This window comes from Carassius gibelio, chromosome A6 (genome assembly GCF_023724105.1).
Source record: "Carassius gibelio isolate Cgi1373 ecotype wild population from Czech Republic chromosome A6, carGib1.2-hapl.c, whole genome shotgun sequence".
NCBI lineage: Eukaryota > Metazoa > Chordata > Actinopteri > Cypriniformes > Cyprinidae > Carassius > Carassius gibelio.
In genome coordinates, this window is record NC_068376.1 from 27,754,540 (window position 1) to 27,771,245 (window position 16,706).

At 38.6% G+C, this 16,706-nt stretch overlaps 2 protein-coding genes across 7 annotated transcripts in view; both read right to left on the reverse strand.

The window, feature by feature from the left end:
• The window catches only part of LOC128015953 (protein MTSS 2-like), a 53,173-nt gene extending 46,670 nt beyond the window's left edge, over positions 1-6,503 (reverse strand). For 3 of the 6 annotated variants that reach the window (XM_052600224.1, XM_052600222.1, XM_052600220.1), the window contains exon 1: positions 5,735-6,461. In XM_052600224.1, coding sequence (XP_052456184.1) covers positions 5,735-5,806 — 72 coding nt within the window. In that variant the 5' untranslated portion in view covers positions 5,807-6,461. Of the gene's footprint in view, positions 1-5,734 lie in introns of all 6 variants that reach the window. The other 3 variants (XM_052600225.1, XM_052600221.1, XM_052600223.1) reach the window with 3 other exon arrangements.
• Positions 6,504-7,620: 1,117 nt separating this feature from the next.
• LOC128015954 (oxidative stress-induced growth inhibitor 1) lies at positions 7,621-15,226 on the reverse strand. Its single transcript, XM_052600227.1, has 6 exons — positions 15,037-15,226; positions 13,446-13,514; positions 12,859-12,995; positions 11,927-12,118; positions 10,132-10,223; positions 7,621-9,754 (listed from the first exon to the last, which is right to left on the reverse strand). The coding sequence occupies exons 2-6, from the start codon at positions 13,501-13,503 to the stop codon at positions 8,701-8,703; spliced, it is 1,533 nt and encodes a 510-aa protein (XP_052456187.1). The 5' UTR covers positions 13,504-13,514; positions 15,037-15,226; the 3' UTR covers positions 7,621-8,700.
• Positions 15,227-16,706: the final 1,480 nt, after the last annotated feature.

Here is a 16,706-nt window from a genome sequence, read left to right on the forward strand (position 1 = left end):
ATTAGAAAACAAATCTTTGAAACAAATCTTCTGACATAACCCCCACATGAGGGTGAGCAAATGATTTGGGGGATGACTTTTTTGGGGGATTAACTAAATCTTAAAAATCTAGACAATAATCTAAATATTCATAGAAATGACTTAACTTCTCTGATCCATGCACTTGGAAATCAGTGCACACTAAGGTCAGGGCTATTTATTGAGTTCTAACAGGGAAAAATGCAGCCTTTGGCCTGAAGCTGTTTTTCTGTGAATAATAACTTTACATGCACGCAAATTCACAAGTATGGTTGTGACTGTGATGGTTGTCTACTGCCACCAGGGATACTGCACGTGAAGTCATGCACTCTATAGCAAGCGTAATACAAAGTTTTGCACACAAGTGTAGATTGGCAGGTTTGAGCGCAGGAAAATACGATTTATTCATTCAGCAAATTAATTTTGTGTTGGGCAATGGACCTTGTTGGGAATGCACTGCTGGCTTGGCGGCGGAACAGTGAACCGTGTCTTCACTGGATGCAACACCGCCGTGTTGCAACAGGTTTTGTCTGTCTAGTGTCTACACAGGACATTTGAACTCTCTGTCAGTACCTCATAAATTTGACAAAGCAGTTTACTGTCTAGGATTTGTCATGTCAGGTCGTGCCACATCTAGTGTAGCATCACTGTTTATAATGAGTATTTTGTCGCGCTGCGCCGCTCGTGTCCGATAGACAGGCTGTATTTAACTTTCTTATTTAGGCTACTTTCTTGTTTAACTGTATTATTTCTTTGATATTTATTTTAGTTGACGAGTTAAATCGGGTGTGTTAGATGAGGCTAGGGGTGTCCCCGACTAAAGATTTTCATAGTCAAATTGGAATTTTCTAATTGGAAGTAACATAATTACTGATGTTAACACACAGGGAAAATGTGTACTGAACACCTTGCAGATATAAAAGGGGTAAATGTTTTATGTTTTGATGAACAGATAGCTAACACTTTTTTTTTTTTTTTACAATAGTGCTTTTATTATCACTAAACAGGTCATGTTTTTTCTTGGTTCATGTCAAATTAATTTTGATAAATAAGTCCGGAAAATACGGTAATAACTATGACTGGGGCTGTTATATACACACTCCTGCCTCCAATATGCTCCTTTGTCGGTCACGGATTATGAAAAGTGAAACATAAATCTATAGGGTTGGCCTTTTTGGTAACTAAGTTCAGTTCGATTTGGGGAACTGGTTCAAAAAGAACCGGTTACACTGAATGATTTGTTCACGAACCAGATATGAGAAACTGCTTTGATTTGAACTCTCTCTCACACAGACACGGAAGAGAAGACAATGCTGAATAAAATCGTAGTTTTCGCTATTTTTGAACCAAAATGTATTTTCGATGCTTCAAAATATTCTAACTGACCCTCTGATGTTACATGGACTACTTTGATGATGTTTTTCTTACCTTTCTGGACATGGACAGTATACCGTACACACAGTTTCAATGGAGGGACTGAGAGCTCTCGGGCTAAATCTAAAATATCTTAAACTGTGTTCCGAATATAAATGGAGTTCTAACTGGTTTGGAACCACATAAGGGTGAGTTATTAATGACATAATTATGATTTTTGGGTGAACTATCTCTTTAACTGACCACGACACTGCATGCACGTAGTTTATTTCGCGGTTTGATATGAAAGAATATGCAAAAAGGAAGCGAGCACCGTAGCTTTGTGCATACAACTGAAGAGCACGCACTGCGAACACAGGACAGTTTCCGCGCTCGCACCCCTCTTTATTTTACTAACTTACTGCAATTTGAACGTGACCCAGCTGACCTCACCAGAAAAAAACCACCATCTAGTGGATTGTCAAGAAATGTATTTTATTATTCTACCAAATAGTATACTAAAAAGATCGATACTTGGCGTCCGTGTATCAATATAGTATTGCAGCTGAAAATATCGCGATACTATACTGTATTGATTTCCCCCCACTCCTATATATATTAGGATTGTGCAATTAATTGCATGCACTGACAATTAGGCAATATCGCGTTCTTAATCACAGATTCATCGCTTTCTACGGCTCTGTGTAGTGAATGCTGCTCAATCTAAAAAAAGATGATAATTTACTTCTAATCATGGGACAGACTTTAATGACACAGCCCTAATATATATACAATCATATAGATAATTGATATTATTCTCATTTTAAAAGACCATTTTATGCCACTAAATATAAAATGAAAGATGAAACTTTTTTTTGTAGAAAAATGTTTTAAATTTGAACAAGCTCCTCAAGACTACACCATGTTATGTACAAGACGCTGCAAAAGACCGAGGTGAAAGTGGAATGTATAATACATGGTGACTAAAATTTTTAAGTAAATATGATGGGTCATCAAAAATTATTGAGGTCATGTACATATATGTTGGTCTATTACCACCACGGTGGTATAAATCTGCTACTGTCACAGCCTTATTCACAGGCACACACACGCACAAGCACACACACACACACACAGATGGAATAATGGGGATATCCTGCACACTTCCCCCTTCCTGTGAGTCAAATGGCCTATTTCCACATTTACATCACGCATACAAATGGATAGCTAAACATTGCCAAAAAACGGCTGGTCCATTCATTCACTCACGAGACTCAAGATTAAACCTCTGAATGAAATTCACCATCATAAAAGCAATTGTCAGAAAACATGCAGCAATCCACGTTACTAAAATAACATTGCCCAAAATGTATTTGAACAAATTAAGAAATTTATGCTGTTGCATATTCATGTTACTTACCATTTGTTAAAATTACAAATGACTTGCTTCTTGCGTCAGACCAAGGCTGCATCTCATTGCTAGTTTACTTGATCTTAGTGCTGCGTTCGACACCATAGATCATGACATACTCATAGATGGATTACAAAACTATACAGGTATTCAAGGGCAGGCTTTAAGATGGTTTAGATCCTACCTGTCCAATCACTACCACTTTGTTTATTTAAATGGGGAGTCATCTTAATTATTACCAGTAAAATATGGAGTGCCACAAGGATCTTTCCTAGATACTCTGCTATTTTCAATATACATGTTGCCCCTTGGTAATATTACTATAAAATATGGGATTAGTTAACACTTTTATGCTGATGATACTCAACTATATATCTCGATAAAATCAGATGAAACATCTAAATTATCTAAGCTTACAGAGTGTGTTAAAAATGTTACAGATTGGATGACCGATTATTTTCTCCTATTAAATTCAGATAAGACAGAGATATTACTTATTGAACCAAAAAACAGTAAACAGAATCTCTTGGATTATAATTTGCAACTAGATGGATGTACGGTTACTTCCTCTACAGTCAAAAATCTGGGTGTTACATTAGACAGCAACTTGTCTTTTGAAAATCATATCTCCCATGTTACAAAAACAGCATTCTTTCATCTTATAAACACTTCCAAGCTACGAAACATGTTATCTGTTTCTGATGCAGAAAAGCTAGTTCATGTGTTCATGACCTCTAGACTGGACTATTGTAATGCACTTCTAGGTGGTTGTCCTGCATCTTCAATAAACAAGCTACAGGTAGGCCAAAATGAAGTGGCTAGAGTCCTTACCAGGTCAAGAAAATATAATCATACTACTCGAATTTTACAGTCTCTGCATTGGCTACCTATTAAGTTCCATATAATTTACGAAATATTATTACTTACCTACAAGGCCCTTAATAGTTTAGCTTGCTACAACCCATCAAGCTCCCCAAAGTAACAAATCTCTGGACTTTTGGTACTACTAAGGATAGCAAAGTCCACTTAAGGAGGTAGAGCTTTTTCACATTTGGCTCCAAAACTCTGGAATAGCCTTCCTGATAATGTTCAGGATTCAGACACACTCTCTCCATTTAAATCTAGATTAAAGACACATCTCTTTGGCCAAGCATTCAAATAATGCATCTCATAATCTTGTACTGCAGTCATATCTGATCAACTGCACATAATTGTTCTTTAGCTTGCGTTAAACAAATAGATTTTACTTGGTTGGAAGTTGGAACCACAGCTATGCTTATTATGTCTCTATTTGTTTCTCTGTGTAACTAAGATTTAAACAAGCTTTAGTCAGGATCCAGAACACCTGAGAAGAGATGATGCCAATGCCAACCCCTCAGAGGACCAAAGATGATGCCCACCCTGAAACAAAATACAGAACTACCAAATTTTGCTAGAAGTTTGATTCCATCATGTTATAATTGCTGTTAATAGTGTTCATCATCTGTTTGATTACTTTATCTTTAATTGATTTTATTTAAATACATTTCTGCCATATGTACATTAACTGACAGTCACCAGAATGATCGCTGATCAGCTACTACTAAATACTACTTCAATGCTAAATCAGCTACTACTTAATTTTCTGAAAAGTTTCTTTGCAACGATTTGTATCGTGAAAAGCGCTACACAAACAAACTTGAATTGAATTGTTACTCTTTTTAAGTGTGACTTTTCATTATTATTATATTTTAATTACCATATTTTGCAGCGTGGCCAAAGTGTCCAAATACTTTTTGAGAATACTTGTAGGCACAACAAAAAGTAAAAAAATTATATCCAAAATGTTTTTCTGTGCATTTGAAACACAATAAGTCGCATAAAATGAGTAGTATGATGCATAAACAAACCCGACGTCATAATAGAAATCCTTTCAGGACAGAAAAACAAAAAACAATGCTCTGTTGAGTGCATGCCTGTAAACTGAGCCTAAACGTCCAGCTTTTAATACTATGAATAAAGCCACATATTGAGAGTCACATATTGAGCCATGCTTATGACAGGATGTGAAACGGTTATAATGGTGAACTACTCAAATGAGCAGTATTTGTAGAATATGCTTTGTTTATGGTACAGTGTTCAATGAAGTTACAGGCTCACCAACACTGGTGTTAGACAACGTGACATAACTTACCACCGCATGTGCGGAGACTGACAGTTGACAAACCAAACTAACACATTTTAGATAGACTGATCGATTTTGTAAACTAGACCGGGTAATAGCACAGCACTTTGATATATGCCATTGTACTGTATGACTATTATGCTCATATACCATCATTTCAACCTGGCTTATTTAAATGCATAACCATATTTAAATGACAAATTTGGCAAATGCCACAGTGCTGATGTGCAATTAAAACATGGTATATATGGTTCTGCCATGGTACCATCACTGCAACAGGGTATTATGGATAAACTATATTTTTGGACATTGTGACAGTGTATAGATCTGGCATTAACATGGAATATATATATATATATATATATATCACACACACACACACACCATGGTGCATGTCAAATTAACCATTTTAATAACATGCTAGTTTTATGTTAGTGTGACAGAAATCCCTTTGAAGTGTCTTTGAACAAGGAAGATGGATTAACCATATATTTTACTATATTACACATAAAGCTAAATGTATACAGCCTTTCTAAATAGTAAATGCACTCATATATCCGAGATGATCAGTCTACACAGATGTAAATGGTGATTGGATGGGGAAACACATCACAGGGCGGCTGGATTCACATCTATCAGCAGCCGGCCAACCACAGAACTGTTGCCAACCCTCCAGAACAGCTGGAAATTAACTTATTCTGAGCCTTTCTACAGAGCGAACCCACCCATGATGCTGGGGGGAATCAAAGCATTGGATGTGAGTTTTATTCAATCTGAGAGAGACTCACCTTCATGTCGTTCATGATGATTTGGAAGAGCCCTCCCAAAGCGCTGCACTCCTTCTCCATTCCCGCATCCATTTTACCACCCCAAAAACACACGCACAGCGGTGACACTTATCCTCCTTGTGAAAGCTCGCCTCGAAAACCACTGTCAATATCTGAAGGGTGCGGTACGAGGCTGTTTATAAAGGCTATCGTGTGAAATAGCCAAAAGAAGATAAATTAATGCAAAAATAGTGAGTGTTATTCCGCTGATTGGCTGCCCGGCGCAAGTAAACTAGTCCCGGCCACGCAACTTACTAAATCTCTGAAAATACAGCGCATCGCCACGATACAAGTGGATAAAAAAACTCAAATTTTTAATAATAAGTCGCCAGGTCGACGTGCCACGTAAGCACAGGTAAACCCACAGGAAAAACCGACCGTTGAAAATCTGCACCGAAGTACCTGGCTCGGCGTTTTCAAAAGCTTGGCTCTGCTGGATCGATAGTCGCGTTAGTTTAGAGCGCGACAACCGCCGTGTTTTTTATTCCTCATGGTTTCATTCAGTCGATCAAGACGCTGATATATCCTTTCTTGTTATTATTTTGAGTGGCTGCCGTTTGAAAAAGCTTTTCGGGTAAAATTAATACAGCAAACCCTGACTAAAGTTTCGAGTCCTGATAGATTCCACAGAGTCAGTGGTAAACATTTACTCCTGCCTCGCTCGCTCTCGCGCTTTCACCCGTTTGTGTGGATCGGCTGGCGACGAAGTCAAAAAGGGGCGGAGCATGAGTACTTCGGAAATGTTCGTGCTTTTCCGTTACTTTTATCATCAACATACTATATTTATATAAACATGCCCTCATAACAATTATTTAGAGACAATATGAAATATTTGTTCTTTTAAAAGCATTTAAGGCGAACAAGTAAAACTATTCTTAACCAATTATGTATAATTATAAAACCCATTTAAATCCATTTAGTGGATTAGTTATTACTAGGCTACAAGCTGTACACAGTTGCTAGACTCTCTCTTCTTAAGCCATTTAAAATGTAGTTTCCATAAAGATGAATCAGAACACACATAACTACATCATGTTATATCTATCTAGTCACAAGTGAGCTGGTTTTCATGGATATCATCTGTGAGTCAGCATTATTGTGATCTTGCTCAGCCTTGTGCTGTTATCTGACGTTAGTAAAGGAGTCCACCTCTCAGCTTAGGTCTCATAGCAACGCAGACATGATAAATTCAGCATCACGTCCTCTAGCGGCCACCTGTCTGTCTGTGAGAGAGAGCAGAGGTCACATTGTTCAGCAGTCTGCAAAGATGCAAAGAGCTTCCCACACAGCCTCGTGGGCCCACTCGTAGCACAAACATCCAGACTCACTGACACACACACGCTGCCATCTAGTGGCGAAAGTTTAGTAATGTTTTGCAATATATATGTGATTCAATACCAGCGTATAACAAAAAGTACGGTATATACAGTCTACTATTTTTACATCATTTTAATATTTATTTATATACATACAGTATTTTTCTTTCATATTACCACTTATTTAAAAAAGTAGTGAAGCAAGAGAAGAAAATGTTTTAAGAAATGTTGACTTTTTTTATTATTTTGAATACATATCTCGTTGTTTAACCAACATGCAGAACAAATATTGTTATCGTGTGGCCTTTTTTTATGGATGACATGTATATGTATGAAAAAATTATTAAACTAATTTCTAAAAGCTTTGCACTTTTTATGACCTTTTCTGACCAACACTCTTAAAACTGCCCAGTAAAAGTAGCAGCTCTAGACAGACACATGAAGGCACAGTTTTTTTTACAGTATTTTTCGGCAACCCATGTTAGATAAAATATATTTTTCTTTAAAAAAAAAGTACAAACTATTTGAACATTTATTTGAAAAAAATATTTTAATCGGAGGTGCCAGGGATTATAACATGCATGCAAATAATACAGCAGAATAAATTTTTAGATTAAAAAAAATAATAATAAAACTTTCATATCACACCGTTGAATCTAAAATCATTTTCATAAAGGATAATTTGCATTTAAATTTTACAAAGTTTACTCATTGCATCAAAAGGTCCTCGAGGCCATAAAATTGGCCCATGACGGTTAACACAGTAGCAAATAAGCTTATGTAGGATTAATCATTTATTCATTCAAATAATGCCGTGATCATTAGGTCTCATGCAATAATGCTAGCTTCAATCACGGGTGTGCAGAGGCCCTCTTGTGGTCAGATTTGTAAGTGCAGCCTGACCTCTCTGAGTCTGAGGTTTGACTCTGGTTAGTAACAGCAGCATGAAACAAGGATGTCTTTAAAGAGCTTTAAGAGCACTGATTCTAGACACTCAAGTCTGGTTTGCTGGTATAACCACTACAACTGCATGCTTTACTTGGGAAGGCAATGTACGGAAGACAAAAAGTTGAAATGGGGGGGTTAGGTCCACTATGATTTAGACATTCATTGAAGACAACAGTACGAGTGATGGTATAAAACATTGATACAACAGCATCATTTGCTCGGCAAAGATTAGTTTTGTGTTTTCCTTTCATTAAGGACATTTTAGATTTGAAAACAAGGAGATTACACATGTTAATATTTTGGCACAACAGAAATGATTGCTGTGAGAACAGGAGTAGTGTTTCAAGTGGGCAGCCATGGACAAATGAATCCCTGAAGTGTTAGAAGGGTTAAAGCACCCTTTGTCCATAAACTCCGATGAATGTTTAGATGCGGGTTAGTTAACCATTAACAGCAGAGATCTGTGTCAGTGCATTTGCACGTCTACATGTAAGCACTTGCAGTGGGAGGCCGGAACTGTTCAACAACTGGTTCCTCTGTGTCGGTCGGAGCAGAACCACTGAGAATATTACCCCATGTATGTGGCATTTCTGATGGATACTGGAAGTACCAGATAGCTAGATCTCAAAATTGCATTTTCACCCCTTTAAAGTCAATGTCTTTTCATGCTTCCAGTGTGCAGTTGGTCAGCTGAAAATTCAATGACCTTGTGCATTTCTCTTGACGTTTTTTTCTCTGTTTTTGGATGATGTCACACACTATTGCCAAAGCTCCGCCTTTCAGGAAACGCACAAAGTTCTCACCCACCAGTGGACCCATGGCATACATCCCTGGCTCCTTCACGCACTCATACGTGTATGGATCCACATCTAGTGGGTTCCGCCGACAACTGATTGGCTCTTCTGAGTCCAACCCCAGTGGGCGACCATGTTCTGGGAGGAATGACAGGTTGGGATGGGCACCAATCAAAACGAGTGCCATTGAGACTTGCAGCACTGTCTGTAGCCCTCTCTCATCCTCTAGCACACACTTGCCATCAGGTCTGAAAGCAGCTACATGATGCTTTGGGAAACTGAGGTAACCAGGGTAACAGGTACATGGGCTGGTGCCATCAGCAGGTGAAGAAAGAGGCTGGTTGGACAGATTAACCACCGTCTCACCCACTTTGTACTGCTGCTGGCTCATCATTTGGTGCACTTTGTGGTACTCAGGGTAGAGGAGCTTGGGCAGCTGGTTGAAGATGAGCGCCGGATCACTCACAGGTCGTCTAAAGGCATGATATACAGGTGTGTTCAAGTGGTGAGCTGCGAGAACGGCATCTGCTGCGGTCAACCCAGCACCAACCACAAGAAGCGGCTCTGAGGCACGGTCCAAACGGCCTGAGGAAATGGCGGCCTCCAGCTCCCAGAAGCTGTGGCAAACGAAGGGAAGGTTTTCACCATCCACGCCAAGACGGGCTGGGATGTCGTGGGTTCCTGTGGCAAGCACCACGTTCTCTGCATAGACTGAGAAAGGGACTTCGATTCCTTCACCACTACTTGCTCTTCTCTGGAGGCCTTGGATCTTCCAAACGGATCGGCCAGATTCAAGGGAAGCCCGAGACACCGAGGTCACGGTGGTGCCACAAGCAAAGCTCTTCTCCAGACCCATTTTAGACACATAGTGCTGATAGTACGACGCAATCTCTGCTGGTGTGGCCCGGTCATTGCGTAAATTTCTGCACACACAAACCAGTAAGTTAGATGATCTGTTTTGTGCATTCGTAACTTCATCAAATGTTTAAACTCATTGTGGCTCAAAACCATGTTATTTCCATTTTTAAGAGAAATTAAGATAATTATTGCTCACTTCGTTATACTCCTCACATTAGGTTTAGGAAAAGACAAAAGGTTTTTTTTTAAAGAAAGAATTTACACAGAGGAGCTTAAAAAGTCTCCTAATAGTTTCAGTTTAGTTCTAGAACTAACTTAAAGGAGGAATAATTTTTATCTCAAGATACCAAGAATTTTGTATCAAAATGAATATTGTATGAAAGATGAGCCCTTTGTTCTCTAGACTAATTTTATTTATTGTTTCGGTTTCATTTCTTTATACCTTCGTTTATCTCTCATCCAATCCTTCAGCTTCAAACCAGGAAGTTCCATCCAGTTAGCCAAGCTGAGTGTCAGCATTGAGCCCTCCATCGCCTGCAGGCATCAAGCATTAGAAACATCTTCACATCATGGTATAACATCTGCACAAGAATAACATCTGATCATCTGGTACAAAACTTCAGTAGAGGACAGTGTTGCAGTTGTTTTCAGGAATGCAACTAATAAATCACGAGTTCTTTCCCATCTATATTTTCTTCCCATAGGGCTGTACTTGCAGGGTTTCCCCATACAATGACTTATTTGAGGCGGTCTGCAACAATATCAACACTGACCGCCACAAATAGATTTTCCAAAATGCTTTAACTTAGTTGCACAAACATGAGCATTGCATGTTTCAAAATCAAAGCGCAGAATGGATGTTTTATATAAATGTATATATTTTTTGAAGGGAACCGACTGTCTTCAGAAAAGGTCTGATGCCATTTTCATTTCATCTTTCCAAGAATTCCTGATAGAGTAGCGTTCATGAGCATAGCGCCATTACCGGGGAAACCACTATTTCTGCCACTCTTAAAGCGCCTCCTGCTGGCATAGAATTAATTTAAACTTTCAATAAACCCTTCTTCTCTTTTAGATTTACATTATATACATATGCATGTCCCCCAGGGGAAGTTCCGCCACACATGGAGTGTAAGTCTGTGGGAAACAGAATTGTGTATTCAGGTGAACCTCATGAAACCTTTCTTGAAGACATTTCATATTTCACCCTATCAGGGGCGGAGCGGGGGGTGGCTAATGGGGCTTAAGCCAGAATGTTTTGTCAAAAGCCCTGAATCTTTTAGTTTTTTTTAAATAACTTCAACTTTGTTTCATTTCCTCTCAGTCTATCATACTGGAGCGGCTCTATTACTGTGCTTGGTGGTGGATGGTAATGCATAGCGCATCACTCGTGCAAATAATCTTTTTCATCGGCATTGTCATTAGGGGCTGGTGGGCTTTTTATTTAACTGGTGTCGTAGCGTGCTCACTGGCTAACCGGATGAAATTAACATTATGGGCATAACAAATTATTTTAAAAGGAACACTAACAGTAATCCTCACTGGCCAGAGAGAGATTCAAAAGCAATGTCAGTCGATTTCGGGGGTTACGTTTTCTCGTAAAACCGAAACACACAGCTTGTTTCAAATGCTAAGTTATCTCAGGGCATGTTTACAGCTAATCTCGGCACATTAGTGGGATAAGAAGAGAGATTAATTTAGAAATTTAGCTGGAGAACAACAAAATAGGTTGTAGGCTTTACTGGGTGATTTATTTTTTTTTTTTTTTAAGTAACTATTAACATTTATCCAGATAGTGTATAGATTTTTGGCATTCTATTATCTCAAACAGCCTGAAAAACAGTGTATTTAGCTGACGTAAATGGGGGAAAAACTCTCCCAGGGGGAGTATGGTTTGGGCTAAGCCCCGAATGTTTACATCGTCTGGCTCCGCCCCTGCACCCTATGATGAACAGAAGTAAAACGCTCATATGCATTAGTTATATGTTTTACTCACTGCTCTTTACCACATGACAGTAATAAGAATGAGACTTTGGAAAATGTCTCTGAAATATCAAGAATATTTAATTTATTTTTGGGATTTTGGAGTGAAACGAGACCTGTGCATGTATTTGTGACATTCACCCTTTTGAAATAATAATAATAATAATAATAACAACAACAGTAGAGTTAACCAGAAAAAGAGAACAATATGCATTAGATCAGAAGCCAGAAATATTTTAGGTGTGGTTACTTACATGCCAGGCCCCTCCAGGTGGTCCCTTTCCCAGTACAAGGTGGGGTGTGGCCCTTTCCGGCTCATGTCTCCATATCAGCGGGGAGGCACAATCCACCCCAAAGTCACCATCTGGAAGAAGGAGTGCATCAAAGAGCACAGCCACAGGGTTTGACGAACGGCCCTCTACACCCTCACACAGGTACTCCAGATCCTACATGCACATTTTAAAACAAAACTGGGTTTGTATTCTGTATTTGAACATGAGAATGTGTGTTCTTACATTCTGCCACTATTGTCATTGACAATATTCACTTAAAGGCCCCGATAAACTCACAGCGAAGTTCTTTTTCATTCTTCGTTGAATATGTAAATATGTGCTGCGCACTTTGCTCTCAGTAACAAAATAAACAACAAAACTGAGAGAACTGCAAGCATGTTTTTAAAGAAAGCATAAGATAAGCATCTGATCACAACAACATGGGTATGTATGCACGGCATCTGCTTAAAAGCAAGAAGCTTTACAGTATCAAACATGGAAAAAGTGCCTCATTTCATCAAAAGCACAACTTCATTTTCTACTACAAAGTGGATCTCCAGCATGTTCATGTTTTCTCCCGTGGAGATCTTACATGAATGGACTCAATAGACGAAATGAGCCAGAGAAGCGCTCTGCGTGAAGGAAGTCGGAGCCTCAGCGCACAACTACACATTACATAATCGCCACGGACCAGTGGTAGCACGAAGGTATTTTGCAGCCGGAGCAAGCTTTTTCTGGGAGTTCACTTTGGCAAGCCTTTTCGAACTCCCAAAACGAACAGAAAACTCACTTTTTTTTTTACCTGATTTTGTTTGAAATTATGACACGAGAGTTTGTGCTTCAACTTTAAGTATATTGAGGCTTTAATAGGTGTGGTAAATGTATATAGGGGGAGGATTATGTGTGTGCATTACCTGGTCAAACAAAGACAAATTACGGTTCTCTCTCAGCTTGTTAAGCAAAATTGGGTTGGGATGGAAGCCATCGGGGGAAAAGTAAGGTGTGTATCCCGACAACAAATAAGAGAGACAAATCCCAGATGGTCCATTACCTGAAACACAGCCATGTATGTGAATACTGGAAATGCTCTAGAATATCTTCCAATCAACTATTCATATCTCAGATGATTATTTATATATGAGCATTATCAAAGTAGCCAAAATAGTGAATAAATGCATGGAATGCTGGATGTGCAGAACATGAACATGCATGTGAATAACATGCATTCCAATTGTGTGCAGAGAGTTCTGAATGCACAGATTCCATTTAAACCTGGCCTTTAGTAAATACTTGACCTTGGCTACAATACAGTATTTTAAATTTCTTAGAAAAGTACAGCCTAAAATGATGACAATGAGAGACAAACAATAGAACATAAAAGGGTGATTTTACATGCATTATGCATGCAGAAGGTGTATTAACAACTGTGAGTGCTCATGGAAGATAGGGTGTCACATGTCACATGTTCTCAGTGAAGCACATATATAATGTCAACTCTTACCAACAATGACAACAGGCAGGATATCCTCTGAAAAGGCGTCTTTGTTGTGCAGCTCCATGGTGGGCTCACCTGTTACATGCAAAAAGAGAACAAATGGTGCATTAAAAAAAAAAAAAAAAACTTTAGACACAACCACAAAAACCCTCCCAAGATACACAATTACTAGATCTGCTTTCCACTTTCATATTCATGATTTATAATAGTGACTTATATTGACGTCTTCTATTAGATGACCCTATATAATCTGCATCATAGTAAGGCAAACTATAAGTTTCAGTCAGTATTATGAATTAACATGTATTATTACATAACAGAAGTTCAACGTAACCATGAGTTTGCAGAATTCTTTAAAGTGACAGCGCCCTTTTAAAGCAGCTCGCGCCAGAGTCTCAATCGCCGAGTCATTCTGAATAGTAACCGCACGGCGTGTCAGATGTCAAATACACCTATTAATACACAAACACACTTAAATATAAAGCTCTGCTTAATGTTTTATTTAAATATATACATGTGTAATGCACGTAACTGACTTTACAGACTTGAATGGAGTCCAGGGGGCGTGTGTCAGGGGTACGTGAGAGACGTTTTCTGTTCTGGATAAGAGACACATTTTTTTCTGGTTTATGAGACTGCGGTAAAAAAGGTCAGGTCCAAACTCACAAAAAAATAACTTAAACGATTCAATGTCATTCGAGTCCAATTTTAGAAACTGTTAGCGCGTCACTTTAAAGCTTGACTAGGACCTTACCAACGTGTGAATTACACAGCTAAAATGATCGGACTGCTCATATTTTCTCACTGAATTTAAAACACTTGCAACGGTTTTCTCCATTGACTGACAATAGCGATTTCTTTTTATTGACAAGTAGATTGCCGTGTCCCATCAATGAACTAATAAACCCTAGGCTTTCACGTGCGCCTGTCATCATATACTCACGCTCATGCACTTCCAAACGAGCAAAAAAATAAATCAAAAGTAGATGTTAGTAAGAATGACAGTCTTAGCCATTTACTTTCTTTATATGGGTAATGATGCAATGGAAGTGAATTGTGACTGAAGTCGTCAGTCCCAAACATTCTATAAATTACATTTCTTTCTTTCTTTCCCTTAGATTCTTTACTTTAAATGTTGATAATGAATTTCATAAGTGAAGCATTTGCTCTCCATAAAACTTTCCAGGGCAGTCGGCATGCGTTTCTGCCGTTGGTAAGATGCGCGAATCAGCCCGATCAGACACCCGACACTGCAGGTTATCTGAATGGCTTTTACTGAAGATGACACGAAAGCCGGTAACCGTCTGCTACGTAACCCAGATGCGTATATTTCAGTCGTGCTCTTTTTATAACTGTTAATGCGCTGTGCATTTTCCTGACATGACCAAGAGATTTCCATACCCTACAGACACGACACCACACCAAAAGAAGGAAACTAGAACAAAGATCTTTGGTTTAAATTATGCAAGAGGTGATATGAGTGCAAAATATGAAGCGATGAATCAGATCGTGATCGGTAACGATGTCAAGTTTTGTAATGTAACTTACATTGGCACAAGCCATCACGAATTTAATGTAGAAAAGGCACGTAACTTACCTGTAATGCAAATTACCAAGATCCGAGTAACTCGCAGTTCACGCAAAACAGCAAAGCCCTGACTTTTGATGTAGAGCGGCTTTGTTAATATCTTAAATCGAGAGTTACTGACGCAGCTTACAGTGTGCTTCTGTGAGGCTGTATAGCGAGATGCTGCACCTTTACAGCCTCACGACACTCGTGCGCTTAATGGATTTTATAACTATTCTTCACGGTGCTCCCATACGAACCAATCATAGAGCAAAGACGTGACGATTAGAATTATAATTGGCTGGGCGAGGGGTGACGTAAGAGCGTGTTCTAGCTTGTAGTTTTCCACTCGCTGACAGAGATCTCATATCTCTGATTGGCCTGATTCTATCTCTCGCTCCACATCAGCCAATCAGCAAACGCAGCAGCTTGAAGGGGTCGCTGCCATAGCATTACCATTACTACCATAGACAGTAAAAGAAAGATTACTACCGCAAACGGCTCAAAGAAAGTAATGTTTAAACTCAAAGCAATCTCCAATACAGAAAGTTAGAACATTTTTTGGCCCCATAAACAATTACTGTTAGCCTTTCTTTTAATAAAAATTTGAATTAAGGAAGATTATTTATTCACAAGACAAAACTAAATGTTTATACCATATAGAATATACTTCATGTCTGACAGCAATGAGAACTGCTAAAGTTTTGTGGATTTCATTTATATTCGTGGTTTGTGTATTTGTATGTGCATTTGGTTTGTATATTTGTCTAGCTATATCTGTATTTGTCAGTTTATTTTTTTTTCCCCTGAACATAATGTTTTTCATTTTGATAGCACTGGCTATTTTCTCCTTAAATTAATGGCAATATTCTAGATACAGTATGAAAAAAAAAAAGCAAACTGGGTAATAATGTTTACTTGGTCAGGTCAAGTGACTTACAGCTAGCAGACTTCCTGTTCTGACCCTCTTTTTTATGATTTATATTCCTTTATATTTTTACTGAACTTTGCAGATGCTGCTCAGTGTGCTTGTTGTAAAAGTTTAGATGTAAACCCTTTACATCAGGGGTGTCCAAACTCAGTCCTGGAGTGCCCTGTCCTGCAGAGTTTAGCTCCAACAATAATTAAACACAGCTGAATCAGCTAATCAAGGTCTTACCAGGCATACTAGAAGCTTCCAGGCAGGTGTGTTGAGACAAGTTGGAGCTAAACCCTCCTGGACCAAGTTTGGACACACCTGTTTTACATCAATCCTTATATTTTAATTACAATATAAAAACAGTAATAATAAGTGACTTGGTGACATGCTTACTAGGTCGGGTGATGCTTGACTTCTGTGTTGTTTTCTTTGACCCCCATCCTCCTCAAAATAGAAAGAAAGTTTCCATTGTTGGGAACTAATTACTTAAATCCTCATTCAAGGTCTTTTCTCATTGGTGTATTTGGGTTACATTTAGTAGAGTTATGAAAAGAGACATTTTAGTAAATAGTACATGGGAACAGTGCCTGCTTGGCAACTTCAGCATGTAACGAAGTAGAACAGCATGTCTAGAAATATGATCACACCTCAGAAAAGGGGAACCATGTTGCCTGTGGACTGGAATCATGAATTAAAATTGTTCATGAAGGACAAATGCAATATAGTATTCTGTGGCAATACCATGGTATTTTGATATGTACCATACACCATTATATTAACA

Excerpts from the sequence above, each read along its gene's own strand:
- LOC128015954 (XM_052600227.1), bottom strand. The coding sequence starts at position 13,503 with ATGGAGCTGCACAACAAAGACGCCTTTTCAGAGGATATCCTGCCTGTT. Across the intron at positions 12,996-13,445 it reads CCTGCCTGTTGTCATTGTTG|GTAATGGACCATCTGGGATT; the intron begins GTAAGAGTTGAC and ends GCTGTGTTTCAG. Across the intron at positions 10,224-11,926 it reads CACCTGGAGGGGCCTGGCAT|GCGATGGAGGGCTCAATGCT; the intron begins GTAAGTAACCAC and ends TGATGCCTGCAG.